Source organism: Lagopus leucura, unplaced genomic scaffold (assembly GCF_019238085.1).
Source record: "Lagopus leucura isolate 7727_CA_CO unplaced genomic scaffold, USGS_WTPT01 Super-Scaffold_100012, whole genome shotgun sequence".
Taxonomy (NCBI): Eukaryota; Metazoa; Chordata; class Aves; order Galliformes; family Phasianidae; genus Lagopus; species Lagopus leucura.
The window spans coordinates 11,687,367-11,707,553 of NW_024962267.1; the positions used below are offsets into that span (position 1 = coordinate 11,687,367).

The 20,187-nt window shown below is 43.6% G+C and overlaps 1 protein-coding gene across 2 annotated transcripts in view; it reads left to right on the forward strand.

Moving 5' to 3' along the window:
* Nucleotides 1-16,124, forward strand: part of PLCL1 (phospholipase C like 1 (inactive)) — a 40,226-nt gene extending 24,102 nt beyond the window's left edge. For both annotated transcript variants that reach the window (XM_042874877.1, XM_042874878.1), the window contains one exon: nt 14,256-16,124. In XM_042874877.1, coding sequence (XP_042730811.1) covers nt 14,256-14,441 — 186 coding nt within the window. In that variant the 3' untranslated portion in view covers nt 14,442-16,124. The remainder of the gene's footprint in view (nt 1-14,255) is intronic.
* The last annotated feature ends 4,063 nt before the right edge of the window (nt 16,125-20,187 follow it).

Consider the following 20,187-nt stretch of genomic DNA (forward strand, 5'->3'; position numbering starts at 1 on the left):
TCAAATTAAATTTCAAGACACAAATATTCACATGTTTAAAATATATGTGAAGGCCATCCAGGGGATCTTAAATCTGCAGGTACCAAATGGTGGCAAGGGAGGAGACTGAGAGGGGAATGGATAGCAAAAACTGCCAGGGTTCACAGCTCTGGCTTCTTCATGACACCTTGAATTTCTAAAGATATGTGTCAGGATACCAAGATGAACATGGCTTTCAAATAGGCATGGTTTGTCAAAAAAGAGAGACTTCATCCGATGTTAGTCAGTTATTTCCTGGGTCTTATCCACTACTGACATGGTAGCAGTGCTTTGTTAGCTGGCCAGAAGCAATGACCCAGGCATTCAGATCAGGCAGTGTAAGAAGCTGTCAAACATTCATGCAGAACAGCAGTAACACTGAGACAAGCACAGACTGGGGAAGTAAAAGATGATACAAAATGCCTCCAGTGATGTCTTGACTTTGCCTGGTTTTCTTGTGTTTGCTTAAGATAAGCCAGAGAGAAGTGGCAAGCAGTCTTACAAGGCACCTTTTGTTTACAGTGACATGACAAATTGCCAGAAGCTGTGGATGCTAAGTGGAACAAGGTGCATCATGCTGCCATGATGGTGGTGGCAGGAGGCAGGGCTGGGACCTGCAGGGTCGCTGTGCCTGGTGCCCCTTGTGCCACGGGCACCTCGGTGGTACAGGCAGGACCCCCCGCCCCCAAGCAGGGAGTTGGCATGCTGAGAACTCCATTTATATTTTTATGTTTATAAACATATGTGTATTAAATAGCATGTGGTGTTGCTCACCACCGTGCTGTCTGTTATACCCATGTGTTAGACTCCCCCCATCCTTGACCTGGACTAGACATGTCCTGGCTCAGAAGCTGTCTCGTTGCACTCTGTTTCATGTGAGCTTGTTGCTGCAGACTCACACTGACACCCCATGGGGTGGCTGCATGTGGGAGCTGGCACTGCTCTGCCCTGTGCTGCAGCTGCTGCAGGCTTTGTTCTCTGCAAACTTGTCATTGTTCTTAGTACCCAGGTGTGAAGGCCAACTTCTGTCACATTTGTAGGTCATCCTGTCCAAAGATTGTGTAACTGGCATTGGTAATCAATAGTGGTCAAGTGGCAGCGTGTGAAATAGAAAGAGAGCTTGTGCTGTGAGTACTGGTTGCCAATGGTTATCAACAAGGTTATCGCTTATGAGGAGGGAATTTGAAAAATCAACAGATACAGTTTCAAGAGCTGCTGCAGCACATAGGCGTGCCTGAACAGAATTGAGCATGAAAACAGGTTGTCATAAGGAAAAAGCAAACAACAAAAAACAGGTAGTGACTGACTGGAATAGCATTTGCAGAGGTTTCCTTGCTGAAGGAAGCTTGTGTCAGTCTAGGTCAATATCATCTGCCATCCTTTAAAGGAGGTAGTGAAGGCAGGAACTCAAATGGAGCAGGAAACTTCAGCAACTTCTTCCTCCGTCGCCTCCCCTGCTCTGTTGCCGTTTCCATTTGAGACATCAAATATCAAATATACCGGATATCAAAGGCTGCCTCGCCCAGAGGTGGAGTTAATTAACACAGCCTGGAAGACATGGAAGTGTCTGACGTGGAATGTGTGCTGATCTGACAACATGACCTCATTCAGAATTAAAAGGGCTGTAGTGAAAGTAAAAGTTCTAGCAGAAATTTGCATGTTTCATCCTTTGATCTGTTGCTAACAGATGACTGAACTGACAAATAATTAAAAGAAATGAGTGGCTGCCTCCAATGTGTTGAAGACTGCAGTGTCCTATAGTACCTTGCCTGAATGATGATTCATAACAGTGAAGAAGTTGGTGGCCTCCTTCTTTGCTCTCCTACATACTGTTGATTTTGTTTCAGGGTGGTCAGTTAAGCAATGGATATTTTTCCTGTGCTGAGATGCATCAAATGGAGCATTTCTTCTTGGACATAATTGGTTAGATTCATTTGTAACAGTGTGAGCACTGAGCACTGCTTAGGAATCTTCAGTTCTCTCTTTATGCAACTGAGAGGATTCCTGATACCTCTTAAATAATATATGGCAAGAGAGATTCAGTTGCATGGTTATTTGTTATTCAAAGAATGTGTTACATTTTTAAATGACTTTGTTTCTATTTTAATCTTTTAATTCTATTTTAATGTGAATTTAGGAAGTTCACATTACAACTGAGGATTTGCTTTTGCTGGGCTGATCTTGTCCCTCCCAGCTGACACACGTTGCTGTTTCTGCTCTGTGCAGAGATGAGACTGATGGTGCCTGGCAGGGTGTTTTGCCTTCGTTGTGTTTTAAATTGTTGAATGCCATTGCAAATCAGCATCATGCATCCTGATAAAGGTCTAGCAGAGCTGGGATAGCTTCAGAGCTAAGAAAGGCAGGTAGAAAAGCTCTCTTTGTTTTTCTGTAAACATGGAGCTAACCTGCATTAGCTCAGTTCCTTGCCTGAGGTAGAATAAACCACAGGGCTCTGGGAAGATTTTTACCTCAAGTGGTTGTATTCCTAAGCTGTTAAATTCACTGCTTCATTTAGACATGGGGCTGTGAGCTGTGGGGGAGCTTCTTTAGGCAGCCAGGGTGTGAGCAGAAGGCTGTCTCGTGGTTGGCCATCCAGGAAAGGGCAGGTGGGAGCTGCTGCTAGAAGCCTCCAGCCACAGTTAATTTGCCTGATTTTGTGCAATGTTGTTGAGTATCAGAGGGAGGTGGAGTACTGATTAGTACATGGGGAAGGGCCATACAAGACTTACACGTTGCTCTTTCTCCAGTGTTTGCTTACTGTTAAGACTCAAGAATATAGTTCTTTGGGAACAGCTGTGGTTTATTGTAATCTTTGGTGTGTGCCAGAAAGTTAACGCATTTTTAAAACTGCCTTTGTTGTGTGTATCTTGAGTTCCTTGCTGCAGGTCACATATCTTTGTATGAGTGATGCAAAGTTGACTGCCCCTTTTGTTAGGTGAATTGCATGACACTGTCTACAAAACCGTGCTCCCAGGGGGAATGAGTGTCTAAATGAAGCTGATTCTAGAGGGGTCTCAGGAAGTGATGAAAGCTGCCGTTTGCTCCATTGAAACTTCCTCTTCTTCTGATGCTGAGGTGCTTGGTTTTCTCTGGCTGTCAGTGACCTCAGTCACATCTGGTAACGTACTTAATAACTGTTTTACTGAAGATAGGGGATAGCATACCTCTTTATGAAAAACAAGCCCTTCCTTCCTCCCTCCTGGGCATACACAGAAATTCTCTCTGCATTTGTTGGAACATGCATGATCCCACTGCTAGCGAGGACCTTTGTGACTTGTTCTGCATTTACATGAGTGCAGGAGCCAAGAGAGCTGAATTCGTTATCCAGTAGGCAGTGACTTGCTTGTGTGACCTTCTCCACATCATTGTACCAGCCCGTCTTCAATTTTCTGCCTCCTTACATTGAAATTAGAAAATATTCATCCACATTGCTAATATATTCTGAGATCTGTGGTTAATGAAGTGGTGACACTTAGCTCAGTGGTGATATTGATTTATTTTTTAAGTCTAATCACTGGTTGTTGAGTAAAGACTTCCATGTTGACATACGCATTTATTGGCAATGTGGATCTGCAGGGTGGACTTGGGTGATTAGTTAAAAGCCACAAACTGTGTCAAGGGTATTCTGCAAGATCAGACATTGCTTTGTGGTTGTTCATCACAGTGACCTTGTTAGATCCTGTAAGCCCTAACTGTGGCAGGTAATCCCAAAAATCTGTGCAGATGCTGTGCAGCAGTTGCTTGAAGAGTCAGAGACTGAAGTGCTTGCAGGTGGAAGTAAGCTTTACTCTAGGAACAACAGATTGGAAAACCATGATATTTTGTATCCTTGTAGTTGTCATATCCTTGACAACTGCAGTTTTCTTTTTTTTCCCTTTTTTCTAGATCACAACATGGCTTAGGTTGGAGGGGACCTTACAGATCGTTTACTTCCAGCCCCCTGCTATGGGCAGGTTGCCACCCACCAGATATGGCTGTCCATGGCCTTGTCCAACCTGGCCTTGAATACCTTCAGCAAATGGCACATCCACAGCTTCTCTAGGTAACCTGTGCCACTGCTGCACCACCCTCTAAGTTAAATAATAATAATAATATTTTTTTAAAAAAGCATAACATCTAACCTAATACAGTCATTGGAAATAAAGTGCAAGATAATTAGCCCTACTGGATCCAAAGGTGATTCCATCTCCTGTGGATCGATTCCCAGGTCCGGGTAATTTCCCACTTCAGAGGATCCTATGGGATGCATTTGGTGAGAAAAGCTGAGACAAAAGCAGAGACTCTGTTGCTGTGGCAGCTTCTGTTTATTTTTAGATCACAAAAAGATGGCATTACTTATGTCTAGCTGTGTACATATGAGAGCAGACTAGAGAGACTCATCAGTCAGCGTTAAAGGAGTAAATTAAAAAGCTCAGTGCCTAGGCTCCTCCATTTTACAGATCAGAAACAGGTTCCATGTTGGCAAGACGCATTACAGATGCATTGTGACTTACTCTGAGTTGACAGAATTAGCAGTGACAATAATGACAGTTAAGTGCTCTGCATGTTCTCTCCTGGTATCACCTGAACTCTTGTGCCTTAGTGCATGGGGACTGGTCATGCTGGTGTACCAAGCAGCAGAGAGGAGGAGGGCCAGAAGGTGATGAAAAAGCACCTGGAACAGACATGTATTTGTGTAGTTTCCTTTGGGATGGATCTCTGCGCCGGGCATCTGGATTTAATTTTGACTCTTAACTTCTTCAGGCCATCTCTATGAGTAACATGAGGAGGTCTCCCAAAGATCATTCACAAAGGTGGTTGCCCTCAGCGCACTCTGGATGTCCCTACTGTCTTCATTTCTTAGACAGTGATCTTACAGTCTTGTCTGGCAACTAGTGATAAATGTAGGACCCAACTGAGGTCCATAATCTAATCACTTTTTGCTTTGCTGAACAAAACTCAGATGAGCTGTTAAAACAATGTGTACCTGTGATCATGAGTTTGTGTCCTCCAGCTCTGGTTTACATTTTCTAGCAGTGATGAAGGTGGTGGAAGTTGCACAGCTCAGTTAAAGGGGCCCAGTTTAGCAGTGAGAGATGAATGAACTGAGTCTGGAAGCACCTGGCAGCATCCGTGTACAGACAACTTCATGGTGACTTGATGATCTGAGATTGGAGAACATAAATTTCCCCCGTGCAAGTTCTTCAGCTCTCACCCAAGTAAACTTGGGAAGTGTTAACGTTCTCTGTAATGGTCTTAAAAGTTGAGTTAAATTTTGCTGAAAGCATCTCATTTTCAGTGGCATGGCATTGTAGCGGATTGGAAATTGTTTGATTTCCTCACTGACATTTTGGGGGAATGAGTGTGTAAATTAATACTATAATCTTGTCTTGTACCATTGTTTTTTGTGCTTGGCTCACTTGATTTGCTTTTTGCCTACATTTTCATCTTTTACAGAAAGTTCTCACATCTTGTGTCTGACCTCTCCTGATTTTCTTCTTCCTTCACAGTCACTTTATTTCAGTAGCTCTTTTCCCCCTGGGTCAGTGTGCTTTTTACAAAAATAACCTTATGCACTCTTGTTTGTACTTGGTTTCACATCTGCGCTGGAAGGGATTCTCCCAAGGCAAACAAGCTGTGTTGCGCACAGGTCCCACAGATGCTGGCAGATAGCAGCTTTCTGACCTCTGCCTGGTGGAAAGTGAGTGGAGGAAATAGCTTGGTTCTGCTTTTACTGAGGTCACTGGCAAACTGGCCTTTGACTTCAGAGGACTAACATCTGAGCTGGCAAGGATCAGGTGGATCAGAGCATTTACCCTGGTGTCTTTACAAAACCTGTTTCCTCCTAGCCATTAGATTCTCCTCCACTCCCCTTACCTTTCGTGTGATCTGGAATTTGTCGTTTCAGCTTAAGGCTTTCTGCTTCAGTGTAAAATCCTTTGTCATCTGTGCTGCTTCAGAGCAGGTTACAGACAGGCTTCCTGGAGCACCTCAGGTGAAGTACAGAGAGGGTTTCATGTCCCCTGTACAGAAACTCTGGCAGTTTCTGTAATTCCCACAGCCCAGTCAGTGGGTGATGTTTGCCAGACACCGGAACAGTGGGTCTGCAAACCATACAGTTCCTAAGAAATCAATGCTTGTGGTAATCAGATGAGAATGTAAGGAACTGTTTGTAGGAGCAGGCCCCATAAGAATGCTCCATTACCTGTCTGGGAACTGCATTCTGAATCTCATTTCACCTTAATGAGATTGTTTCAGCTAGCTGGAAGCACAGCTGCAGGTATTTTTCTAGCTATTTGCCCGAAGCAGCAATCTAGGGTGAGCAGGCACTATTTCTGCTGCATCTGCTCCTAAAAACCTTCTTTCCAAAACCCGAAAGAGCAAACACAAAACAGCCCAAATGCCAAACCAGCACAGGTACCCATTGTTCAGTCCACATGTGAGAAGGCCAGTAAAGCCTTTGCAGTTCCTGATGTATTTAATGGATGTTTGGTGTCAACGTTTGTGACAAAGGACGTGATTTCAGCATTAAATGTGATTTGCTGCCAGTGTGACAATGCAGAGAGCATGGGGGAGCAGGGAGGTGGGGGAGGGCCAGCTATTTCCAGCCTAGTGTTTTGTTCAGGGCTTGTCTTGCACAGGAGTTCTGTGAGCTGCAAAATGTGTATTTTCCTGCATTTGATCCTTTTATTTAGAAAAATGAAATGCAAGAGAAGTCAGCCCTTGTGGCCTCATTTTCTCCCCTTCTTTTGTTTTTGCTGACTCTCTCCAGACTTTACTAGAGTTATTAGCTGGTGCTAGTACGTGTGAGGAGCTTGTTTTTGTGACAGGAGGAGGACCAACACAAGTCTAGACATATGCTTAGACTTCCATCTCAAGACCACGTATCTAAAATAATATCCCAATTTCTTTAATAATATGAAGTTTTCTTGGTACTGATTGTGCACTCTGAGACTTCCAGCCAGCCCTTCAGTTTCAAAGTTATCACCAGAAAAAAGGCAGGCTCCGAGCAAGGAGGGATTGACAGCCACAGTCCATACATTTGTGCCTGTGCATGGAAGCTATCTGCAAGAGGCAGTGCCTGGAAGATGCTCAAACAGTTGAACTGCTCAGCATATTGCTAACTTCAAATTAATGCCATCATTTCTGAAAGCAAATTCCTGCTGCAGCACTGGTACAAACAGTCGGTGCTCACATTCATTGGCTTTGACAACCTCGTATAAGGTAATTTAATTGAAATGCCCAGATGAGAGAGAACCAAGAGGCTTTTTTTTTTTTTTTTTTAAATGAAAATAAATGCTCACCTCTTTTTTTCATAAAATGTTTGTATGAAGGAATAGGCTAGTAGCTGTACAGTGCCACTGATTTGCAAGAGGCCATAGATTTCAGTGGAGAGCTCTGTTTAAAGATCAATAGGGAACATAACAGCTTTGAATGCTTTTCCTGCTTTGTTGTTCAGGAAAATGCTTGATGTTGATGTCTCAGGCTTTGGTCTAGGACCAGCAGTCTTTGGGAGGGCACTTGACTGTGTGGCAATTTGGCCACATAGGACCTTCTCCTTTATTGCATTAAGCAAATCATGTAAGAGAATTACAAACACATGGGTTTACAAATGGTAGATCCTGTCTGACAAACTTGATTTTATCCTATGACAAAATGACCTGCTTAGTGGATGAAGGCTGTCAATGTGGTCTGCCTGGACTTCAGTAAAGCCTTTGACGCTGTCCCCCACAGCATCCTCACGGAGAAGCTGGCTGCACGTGGTTTGGATGGGCTTACATTCTGCTGGGTGAAACACTGGCTGGATGGCTGGGCCAAAAAGTTGTGGTGAGTGGAGTTAAATGCAGTTGGTGGCCAGTCACGAGCGGTGTCCCTCAGGGCTTGGTACTGGGGCCACTCCTGTTTAACATCTTGATCAATGATCTTGATCAGGAGATTGAGTGCACTCACAGTAAGCAGACCACACCTTGATCTGCTGGAGGGAAGCAAGGCACTACAGAGGGGGACCTGGATAGACTGGATCAATGGGCCAAGGCAAACTATGAGTTTCAATAGGGCCAAGTGTCAATAGGGCAAAGTGTCCTGCGTTTTGGTCATAGCGACCCCAGACAACCCTACAGGCTTAGGGAGGAGTGGCTGTAAAGCTGCCTGATGGAAAGGGACCTTGGTGTACCGATGGACAGTCGGCTGAATATGAGCCAGCAGTGTGCCTGGGTGGCCAAGAAGGCCGTTGGCTTCCTGGTTTGTATCAGGAATGGTGTGATGAGCAGGACCAGGGAAGTCATCCTGCCCCTGTACTCAGCACTGGTGAGGCCTCACCTTGAGTACTGTGTTCAGTTTTGGGTGCCTTGGTACAGAAAGGACGTGGAGGTGCTGGAGCAGGTCCAGAGAATGGAAACAAGGCTTGTGAAGGCCTTGGAGAATGTGGCCTACGAGGAGAGACTGAGGGAACTGAGGCTGTTTAGTCTGGGGAAGAGGAGGCTGAGGGGAGACCTTATTGCTCTCTTCCAGTATCTGAAAGGTGCCTACAGCGAGAGCGGTGTTGGTCTCTTCTCCTTGGTGACAGGACGAGGGGAAATGGACTCAAGTTGTGCCAGGGTAGGTTTAGGTTGCATATCAGGGAAAACTTCTTTACAGAAAGGTTGTTAAGCACTGGAATAGGCCCCCCAGGGACATGGTTGAGTCATCGTCCCTGGATGTGTTTAAGAACTACTTGGATGTGGTGCTCAGGGACATGATTTAGCAGAGGGTTGTTAGAGTTAGGGCAGTATGGTTAGATCATGGTTGGACTTGATGATCTTTAGGTCTTTTCCAACCTGAGCGATTCTATGATTCTTATGTCACAGTGGAGTTTTGGTAATTTTCGCCGCCCAGGCTGTCCTCAAAGTCTGCATTTGGGCTGTGTTGCACAATTTGGAAATATACAAGTTGTGGATTGGCAGTTTTGTAGTGAATTACAGAGCCTTGCCCAGTGCGCTGCCAAAGGAACTGCTTCTTGATATCAAGCACTGTCATTTAGATTTTAATTGCACCTTTACAACAGCTGGAGAACACCCCAGATAATTTTTGAGGCAGTGCCTTATCTGGCATTCCCTCTGCCCAGCTGCTCACATCGCTACCTTGTACTGCATTGGCTACTATGGTCTGTCACCAGCCTGCTAGGAAACTAGTCAGGCTAATGCTTAACACCTTCACAGACAATTTTGCAGATCATTTGTTTAATCTTGACTTCCAACTCAGACCTTTGGAATGAGACCAAAATGACAAAATCAGTTAAAACGTTTCGGGGCTTGTATGTGACAGCCCAAAAATCAGCTGATGGTAGATCATTCTAGTTTGGGAGCTCAAATGTAAGTAGATAAATCAGACAAAACTGTATTTCAGGCAACTTGAATCTCTTGTACACTTCCACCACATGCATGACTTTAGCATCAGGCTCCACCCCTGGGTCAGAGTACCAGTTTGCAGTTGCACAGCCATTGGATGCTTAGATACATGACTTGAAGAGGACTGAGCTGATAGATGAGCATGCTGAGTGTTCAGGTCAGGCTGGGGTCATAAGGACTCTGTGGAGGGGACATAGTCCTGATTCCTGCCTACTTTCCCACTTAAACTGCTGGGAGCCCTTTCTGGGTGTACAGGGAACTGCTTGTTTTGGACAAGTCCCTGTTGCTCATGAGAATTTTACCAACCACCCGGAGTAATGCTAGGGTTGTTCTTATACAATTGCAAAAGGAGAGGCTGCTTTGTGAAACAGTATTTTCAGTCACCTGTGAGGTCTTCACACAGGAATTATCCTACAGTTGGTGCTGTTGGCAGGAGGTTGGTGGCTGGGACGTATCGGCCTTACGGCTGTGTATCTTGGCAAGGGAGTGAGTGCTTTTGAGGCTGCTGGTGTGGTTTCCCTTCTAAGACTCATGCAAATATCAAGTGAAGAAGAAGGAAGAGATGTGTCACCGCTGTGGCTGTTCTGTCTCATCCCCAATGTCTGTATCTGCCTTCTGCCTCGGGCAGTTTCCTCCTGCTGGTCTGCCAGCAGGCAGTGTGATTGTGTGGTCACTGGTTGGGGGGATCAGCTGTTGTCTGTGTCCACAAGAATATGAATGACCCTCACTGCAGGAGACTGTTCTGTCATTTCTTCTTCCTCCTTCTGTCTTTTGGATTAGAAACCTGATCCAAAAATATATGGTTGTATCATAGTCGAATTCGTATCTGCTGTCCCCACAATTTGACTTTGAAGAAGGCTTGCAAAGATACCTGCTCTTTATAAGTTAGACATAGCAGACTAATCATTTCATTCTTGATTTCCTCCTCAGGATTACATTTTCAAAGCCATGTATGGTTGTTTAATTATGTGCCTCCTTATTAATATTAAAGACAATGAAGTTCCCACTATGACACTTCAGGAATGCACCCCTCGCAGTAAATGCAGCCTTCACACAGAGTACATGAATATCCCAACTGCACTCCGGCATTTGTGCTTTCCAAGTCCTTCAGTTGATTATCAGTGCCGTTGTTTTGCAGTTGTTCTATTTTGCTGTGTCTGGCTTTTTCAGCCCAGTACTCCAGAGTGGGGATGTTGCTTTGTGATTAAATAATAAAGGGCTTGTTTCTTTAAGAAAAAGCTAAAAAATAACAGTAATATCACAAGTGTGATGTGACATGGACAGCAGGGGAGGAATAGAGACCTCTGTTATTTATTGTTTGTGTACTCAGCTCCTGTGGAATGAAAAGGAACACTCCCATAATATGCCGTCAGGGAGTGTGTCTGCCTGGAGATAAGCGCTGTCTGCTTTTACAGGGAGCAGATTACAAAATGGCCTTCACAGACAGTATTCCACCCCCCTGGAAACACAACCAAGGGTTTTCTGCTTAGTTTGTGGCAAAGCAAGGTGCTTGTGTCTCACTGGGTTGCACCATGACCCCCAGGGTCCTCCGTTAGCCCCAGGGCTGGTGTGAGCAGCTGCAGCCTGGGAAGGTTCGTGTCCTGCCCTTCTGACCATCTGAGCCCCAGTAATGGTAAGAGCCCAAAGCTAGCAGTGCATCATGACATAAAGGCCAAAATTTCTTGGAAAGCATGAGAATAGAAATAATAATTATTTATGTATGTACAGGTACCTACCTGTTTATTTATATTCATAAGGAAATAACATGCATTGTGTATTTAAAAAAAAAAAAAAAAAAAAAAGGAAAGCATTGTGAAATCAAACACAAAATGGTGCTCTTTTCCTAACCCACCTTCTCCTTTCATTTGTCTGACATCAGGCTCTGGCTTTTCAATGGATATAAGAACCTGTGATCTTGACTGATAACTATGCAGGAGTTTGATTTTGTAAGAATTTTAAATAATAATATCTACAAAATTCAGCTGTGCCCATTGTGCCAATGTCTACCTGAAGCTACTCATGCACATCCGAAGTCTTCTCATAGGTTGTCACCGGAACTGAGCAGTACTTAAAGCTGTGCTAGATGATCCCTGTTTCCTCAGTACTATTAGCCTGTCAAGGTAAAAGCTCATAATCTCACACTTGCTTGACAAGCTGCATTATTTTTACAGTAATGTTAATTTATGCTGAGATTCCATGGCTTGTTGTAGTTAGGTGTATGAAACCTTACACTTAATGTCCCCTAACTCTAAATTAAAATGGGCCTCTTGATTGTTTCTTGAAGTGTAACCCCTGATTAATCTCTTTTGGCGTAGCTTAATGTCCTGCCAAATGTTGAGTTTAACCTTTCTCACAAGTATTCGTGTTCAGGAAGGCTGATGATATCTGCAGCAGAAGGAAGATAGATGGATAGATGCTGACATGCACTGCTGTGATCTCTGGAAGAGAGATGCTTTGTTTGTAAGAGCAAAGAGGATTGTTTTGTGCACAGAGATTATCGCAAAGACTGGCTTATAAGAATGTTTCAGTGCAGTCATACTTTTGAAGTTTACTCTAGCTTCAATCCAGTGTTTAGTTTGTTAAGGTGTTGACACAATTTTGCTCTTTCCTTAAGTAGATTATGTTCACAGCCAGTTTTACAAAGCAAACAGATGGCTTTTCAAACCGAGAATGCCCACAGATTATTTTTTTTTTCAGTATCTCTAGAATTACCACGGTTCTGTCAGAGGGGGTTGGTTTGTGATGGATAGTTCAAAATAATTTTTCCTTCAGCTTGCTCAAGTGCAACAGCTGTTTAAAAATAAAAAGCACAAGGAAACCAAGACGTAAATCGCTTGGTCTGCACATTAATGGAATTGCATTGTTTTGGTAAGTCCATTTCTGTTTTTAGATCACTGCAAAATATATCTTCAAAACCTTGAAGGAGAAGTTTTTCTCTTCTTGGAACCAGAAGACATGTCATGTATTTCCCCAAATGAAACCTGTAATCTGAATTGCCTTGTTACTTAAATGTGAAATCAGAATATGCATAAAGGAGAGCTGATGGCTGCTGTCACACTGGCTGTGAAGAGTCCCCTGGCTTCTGGGGACTTCAGATATGAGTCTTTCCAGGGTGGACTGAGAGTGTCATCCTCCAAACAGGGGTGTACCAAATCCCAAGTAGTTGCCCTAGAAATTTTTTCCCAGACACCCCAACAAAGGGGATGCCAGATGCTTCTGGGTGCTGGGCCTCCATTGTCATCATCATCAGTGTTATTTTACCTCTGTTGCACTGTTTCTTCCCATTTTGGGGTGTAATTGTGCTTTGTGCTCTAGGGATGGGTATATTGAATTGCTTTTTGTGCTAAAGAGATTATTCTGTGAATACGTAGTGCCAGGGTTTTTTTGCTCAGAGAAGTTAAGGCTGCAAAGCATCATCACACTGATTTGTCATCTCATTGGCGCAACCTTCAGTGTCTGCAGTCCTGTATGCATGACGAAACAAAGAACCAGTAACAAGTCCCACTGCAAGTGGGTTTGTTTTGTGCTAAAACCAAGCTATTCAGAAATGCATTTGTATAGTGGGGAGTCTACTACCATCTTTCATAACGTTACTGTGTCATAAGTAACACTGCTGTTGGAGCTCTCTGGCTGTGCTGCAATGTGCGACATAGGACTGGTTTGCTTCCCCTTCCATTTGCAGACAGGGAGAGCGAGGCACGCTGAGCACAAGAGGCAGATATATGGGGCTGTTGAATCCTTGCCTTCCACCTTTAAAAATAACCTCAACCTTTATCCTAAGAGCAAGAATGCATTTATATGAAGTGTGTGCTGCATAAATTTTGTTCTTTTTTTTTTTTTTTTTTTTTTTTTTAAGCAGTATCTCCTTACTGGATTCCAAGCTGTTTGTCTGCTTACCCATAACTGTCATGCTGCCGAGTTAGAAATCTCTTCAAAAGTGCTCCATACCAAATAGCACAGAGCTGCTTTCTCCATCCCAGTGCTTTTTGTTATTCTAGTGTTAAGTTGGATTCCTAGCATCTGGGGAAGGATCTGCATTGTTCAGCAGGGACAAATTCATGTCAGCAGGAGATGAGGCAATCACCTCCTCGGATGCAGGATGCCATCTCTGGCTGATGTTGTTTCCCACGTGGTGTTTACCAGTGCTGGGAGACTTGCAAGCAACCATTGTGTCATCCTTGTGAACGCTGTTAACAGAGGCTCAGGTGGTGCAAGCCCAGTGCCAGGCACTGGTAAAAAGGGAAATGTGGTCATCAGTGTGGGATAAACTCTTCCTCTCATTATTGAGGAAGGGAGAGCTGAAATGCTCCCATTGCTGGAAGCTGTTATGCTATTCTTCCTCCAACACATGTGGTTTGTTTTGAAAACTGAAGGAGATTCAGTGGTTAGTTGCCCTTCTAGTTTTTCCCAACTCTTGCATCTGTTGCCTCCTGTGAGACCTCACTGAGCAACTCTGGTTGCAGGAGGTCAGGTTAGGTGGCAGAGAGGTGAATGTGACATTTAAGTCAGTGTGGGTGTTCCTTTTGAATATGCTCACAAACAGCTGCACAGAGTTGGTGTACTTTTAGCTGTACTTGGGAGCAATGAACTCCATAAGTCAGTCAGCCCAACTTACTTCCCAAGGGGTGCCCTAAAAGGCAGAAAGTTTGGCTCCCATTGCATTCATGCTCACTGTGCCAGCTGCTGCCTTCCTTGGTGAGCTGAGCTGCAGAAGAGACTTCAGTTCCTTCCCCTGGGGCTGGTGTTCAGGGAGTTTTGAGACAGCACCTGGCTCACATTCCACAGTACTGAACCAGTGACAGAGTATTGCTCCTGTTTTTGGTTCTGAGCAATGTGTGTGATCCCTGATTCTCTCTATCTGTGCATCCTTAGGGCCAAGGAGACCTCCTGAAGAATGCCAAGAATGAAGCCCTGGAAAACATGAAACAGATCCAGCTGGCATGCCTATCCTGCGGACTGAGCAAAACTGGAAGTGGGCATGCAGATGCAAAGTCAAAACGGTGCCTAGAAGCGATACAGGAGAAGGATACAGGAGATGAAAACGGGAGGCTGTGCTAGGAGGCAGAGCTGTCACGTTTGTCACAGATTTCAATAGCTCTAAACTATTTTTTTAAAGCTTTTAAAAATTCACACAGGAATGCCCTGTACAGGGTGTTAATAGTATTAAAATCCTCACAATGTCAGTATTTTAATGCAGTTAATTTATCTAAGTTGAACTCCGGTAGTAAGATTTGTAATGAAACCCAGCTGTCTGTACGCAAGTGCGCGTGTGCGCATATGCAGATCCTGTAGACCCGTTTTATGCATCACATTAGTCATTTACTAATTTATTCCTTTGTTGTCTTTGAATAGGCCTGTTCCTTCTGAAGATCAAAACAAATAGGGAGTACTTGTATCAGCTTTTGTGCTTTATTTTACTCTCCAACTTCTATCATTCAACTTAAAGTTATATTATTGTTACACCTTTGTTAAACAGACAAAATATGTCAACAAATGTCATTAACTACTGTTTTTGTGAGGGCAAAAACAATGGTTTGCTGCAGATCCTGAACATGATTTTTAATGAACAATTTAAATAGGGAATATATTAAATGGTCAGAATTGCTGAGTAGATTGTGATTAGATTTCAGATGTACATTTCACTGAATTTTAGCAAACTGCTCTTTGGGATACATCCAGATAACACATGCTAACATGAGAACTAGCTGATTTATTTCATTCTAGTACATCATTGCTACCTTGTAGATCTGCAGGACATCTACAGTCTTTTCTGATAGGCATTTATATTTAACTTGTATAGTGATGAACGTAGCTACTCAGCGCTGTAGTTGTAAGGAGAGCTGTGAATATTCTTTGGTAATACTCTGAAGGTGAGCTTCAGGTCCTTCTGAAACACACCGTGGTGCCAGTATTGGAAGGAAGGTTTTAAAAATCCCACATAGTGTGAGCTTTATTGAAGAAGTACGAGAGGTCAATGTATGGGCAGGATCTGGCCTTACGTTGCCGTGGTTAAGAATCATACCATGCTAGACATTTGAAACAAGGCTGCAGAACTACTGTGGATGTAGTATAGATAAATAGCTTGGCAAAAAAAGGGGGTACCAGCATTTATATGCAGCAGTTACAAGTGTCCTAGCATGTATCAAGTGTTTAGGATAGTGCTGAGAATTGGGCATCTTTTTGTGTTGCTGTAGAAAGAAAACAAAATGTCACAAAGCAATGCATTCTTGTCCTTCCCAGTGTCCAGTTCATATATGCTCACAACGTTCATTTCAATTGTTTAAGTACTGTGCTTGAGTGTAGTATTTGTGTTACCTAAACAGGAGTAAGTGTTTTATGGTTATAAAAAAGACTATATTTATTTAAAGCATTGCTTTTATTTTGAAAAGCTACTTTTTAAATTAATTTGATTAACAAATATGCTAATTTTCTGAACTTAACAAAAAGTAATTGTTTAAAGTTTGACCATTGGAGAATCTTATATAGCTACTGTGTTAAGTTATTTTTGACTTCTTAATAACACTATTATGTTCATGTTGCACATTTCTGAGAGAGTAAAGCTATGAAACAACTTTGAGCCATGTTTTTAAAGTGATTTAAGACAGAAGGTAACCAGTGAGACTTGAAGTGGATGTGTTGCTGGTGAGAGGAGATCCTGCTCCAGCAGGAGCCATACTATTGCAAAGGTTGTAACTGAGATGCTATAAATACCATTTCAGTAAAACTTGCTGTACTTACTCAGATGCAGTCCTAAATTCTCTGTTTATCTCTCTATTAGACTGTGAGTGTATTTAGCTTTCAGTTAGATTTGTAGAGGAGTGTCTTGAGTTTCACGTGAGACCTACATCCCAGATCATGGTGTGACCAGTGCATGGTCACATGTTACCCTCCTGGATCACCTTCTTTATTTCATCATGGGTTGTGTTTTTATGAAAAACAGTACTTGACCTTCAGCATTAGTTAGGGAGGATGGAAATAACTGGCCTAATGTCATCAGTTGTGAAGGAAGCGGTCTTTGTAATTTCTCTCAGAAGGTCAAGGTTGCTACAGAATAGGAGAAATGGGCATACTTTCTGTGATGAAGTTGCAGAGAGGTGTGCCACCTGTTCTATGCCTATTTGCTGAAGCAGAAGATGGTGGCTAGCGAGAAATCCCACAGCATGCAGGACACGTACCTGTCACGCCATGTTTAACATTCATATCAGGTCCTGCACTAAGCTCATAACTGTGTGACATTCTGTGCTTAAACACAAGGATAAAACTCTGGACAGTCCTATGCTGCTGAGGCCAGGTTGATCCTGGCATTGGCAGCTGCAGCCGTGCTCCCTCCAACAAGAAGAGAGAGGCCAGCAGCACCTTCCCTTCATCTGTGCACCTTTCGAAGTCACTGGGAGAGGATGCAAAAGTGAAGCCAGCGTAATAAAAATTCAGTCTTGAAGGTATACATGTGGAAAGATCATATTCAGCATTCGTGCAACAACACGTGAAGGACTGTCTGGCCCATCGGGAGGGATTTCATGACATGCTTACTGGAGTGGTACAGCGTTTCCTTTGTTCCATGTCAGTATGATTTCCCTGATTTCCTTCCTTAATGGACAGATATTATGATAGCAATTTCTTTTGTATAAGTTACGGTAGGGAAGGATACAGGTATGTGCAATTGTTTACAGTGTGATGGCAAGGAGAAATCAGGGAGCTCTCAGTGGACTGACATGCAAGGTGTCTGCTGGAGAGAGTACAGGTGTGAATTTACCTTGGTTCTTGTTGTCTCTCTGCCATCAAGTTTGTGCTCTTTACGATATATTTTTTTTTTTTTGCATGTGTCATTCTCTCATCTGTAAGATAGGAATAATTATTCTTCCCTTCCTAAGTATGGGTTAGGTTATAGATTTCTAAAACTCCCTTGACTGTGCTGGTGCTCTCAGGAAGAGATCCACACTGTGTTTGGGCTGTCCTGTACCACCAGTGTCTTCCAAGTCTTCTCCAACTGGTGAAGACAGGGAATCCAGCACGTGCCACAAGGGCTGAGCCCCAACTTGTTCTTCACTCCCAAGGGCATTGCATCCTGCAGCACTCAGGAGCGTGCTGTCTGCTCACTGGCGTGTCAGGCACTTACTAAACCACACTTTTGGTCGAGTGTGGCAGAGATTGCCACCTCACAGGTGTTCCTGCAGATTTCCCAAGAAAACACAGGGTGAGTGGTTCAGAGAGGGCCCATGAGGGAAAGAGTAGATGCAGAGGGTTTCACTTGCATTTTGCTTTTTGTATACGTGAAGGAGTCTGACCGTGAGACACTGAAGAGGAGGCTGAATTAGTCCAGCTGTTCGTGGACCTAGATATCATCCGGGGTAATTCTTTACCAAAGTTCACATGCTTGCTTGACCAGCAGGACTGACCCCTTCCCCTCCCTTTCCTGAGCTCAGCATGAGTTAAAGCAACATGCTGCTTGCTTTCTTTCTGTATCATTTTCATGGATTTTATTCTGGTTTTAAAGGGATAACACAACTTCCCAGCATGAACAAGGTGAGAGCTTTGCACATTCCTCCACTTGAGATTAACCTTCCATAATAGATTGTTATCAGGTAATTGCACGCATGGAGAGAGCTTTCCTTTATAACGATCTCTCTCTTCTGCCTGTCTGTCCAGACTAAAACATTAGGTCATAGCCTCCTTGGCCTTCATCCCAGTCCAGCAGTGGCAGACAGCAGCCTTACTCGGGGACTAACTCAAGGAACTCCATGACACAAGAAGGTGATGGGGTTGCAGGAGCAATCTCTTCCTACCTCCTCTCCTTGCTGCAGGACTGGGAGTAGTGGTCCCAGCTCATGCTGCTGCTGCAGCAGGTGATGTACACATTCAATAAATCTGAGACTTACCTCTTGTAAAGTGCAGAGTATAACAGGGGCAAGGTGACTGTAAGATACGAAAACACCTGGGCACAGTGAATGGGCATTTGGGAACAGAGGGTGATTTAATGGTTTCAGGCCACAGGATTCACTCCAGAAATACTTGAAATCTCCTGGAGTACGTGAGAAGTGGATGTGATGGGTAGGACCAGTGCTGCAAGAATAGTTATTTAAGAGATGATTTTGTTTCACATTTATCTGCAGCTGGCTGTGGCTCAGCTGGGGCTAGTAAACCTATGTGCTGGGTGTATTACCCAGTGCTGCAGAAATGGGGGAATGAAATATGGCTTAGAGAGGCCGGGGCTATATTATTGCTGTTTTCGGGGTCACTGATAAAAATCATTCTCCACTTTCCAAATGCAAGAGAAAATCCTGCATGTGGCTGTACCTGTAATGCTTGGTGGCATTACAGCCATCTTGTGGAAGAAAAGGAAGGTGGTAGAAGCTCTCTGGGTAGAGGAAACTGCGGGCACTGCAATGTTCCCACTGACTTCCCAGGGCAGGTAAGAAAATCCCAGGGTATCCTTCTGTATCAGAATGGTCTAGCACCATCCTTTGGGTTCCCATTCACAGGCTATGGCTGAGTAGTCTTCTGTTTGCTTTCAACAACAGATCTCTGGGAAAAAGAAAAAAAAAAAAAAAAAAAAAAAAACAAGTTTTCTTTTTAAATTAATGTTGAGGAGTATAGGAGTTCAGTAACCGATATGTGAGTAGCTGGGCCAGAGAAGTGATGCAAGAGCTATCCCAGCAGCTGTTCCTGTGCAACAGAGAACACTGTGTGAGCATGCCCTGACCAAACAGGTCATGCTTTGAATGCATTTTTTCTGCTCTCTTTGATTGTTTGAAGTAGTTTATGAAAAATAAATTGTTTTTGCATCTAATCTTCATGGAGTAATTTCAAGAGAATGTGCAGACATCAAAATCTCAGCAGACAGCACATGAGCACAAAGCAGTGTTATATTTGGCAGTTGTTTGTTGTAGCCGGTGCACACTGCCATCCACTGGAAACTGGAAGAAAAATAAAACATTGTAAAGGCAAGTATGAATTATCTGTAATGTTGGAAGTGTTTTCTCTGTTAAATTGTGCAGTGGGAACCCATTCATTTATTCAGACATGAATACATTGTGCTTGGGAAGCAAACATCATGCTTGAGATGAAGAGTATGCAAGCAGGGAGAGGAGGAGGTGAGCTGGCGTGTTGGGAGCACTGGCTGAAGCCCCCAGGAGGAGCCATCCATCACTGCAGCATGGGGGGGTTGCTCTGGAAGTGAGCAAGAGGCAGCTGGTGGGGATGCCTTCTGCCAGCAGAAGGTAGCACAGGTCTGTGTCCCAGACCAATGTGTGGGACAAACTCGGGACAGGACCGAGGCCTCCAGGAGCAGGAGCCCTCTGGAGCTGGGAAGGGTCCTGTTGGCCAGGACAGTGGCACTGCTGCCACTGGATGTGAGTGGTTTGTTGCTCCAGCCTGCTGCTCGGTGCAGTTCTTGACTAGGTGTCAATCACTGTCAAAGTCACACCTCATTAAATCACCTCATTTGACTCACAGAATTGCTATGCTTCAATTATGTAATGCACAATTAAGAGCATCTTAGAAATTTTTGCTTGCAGTAATGTATGAGGTGCTACTTTTTTTGTAAGGAAAAGAAAACAATAATTTTTGACCCAAAAGTATTAGTCCTCAAAATCAATCTGACTGAATGTCTGTAGTTCATCCTTGGCCTCTGAATTGAATGTAATCAAGAATTCAGAATATGGGAAGAGATTGAACATGCCATGTGAAGCGTTAATTGCAGATGGCAGCTGAAATAAGATACTAGACGTACAAGATGGAGATGAGATTAGAAGTAGGCAAAGACCAGTATCAATCTGGCTTGTCAGGAAGTGCATATGAGGAGAGT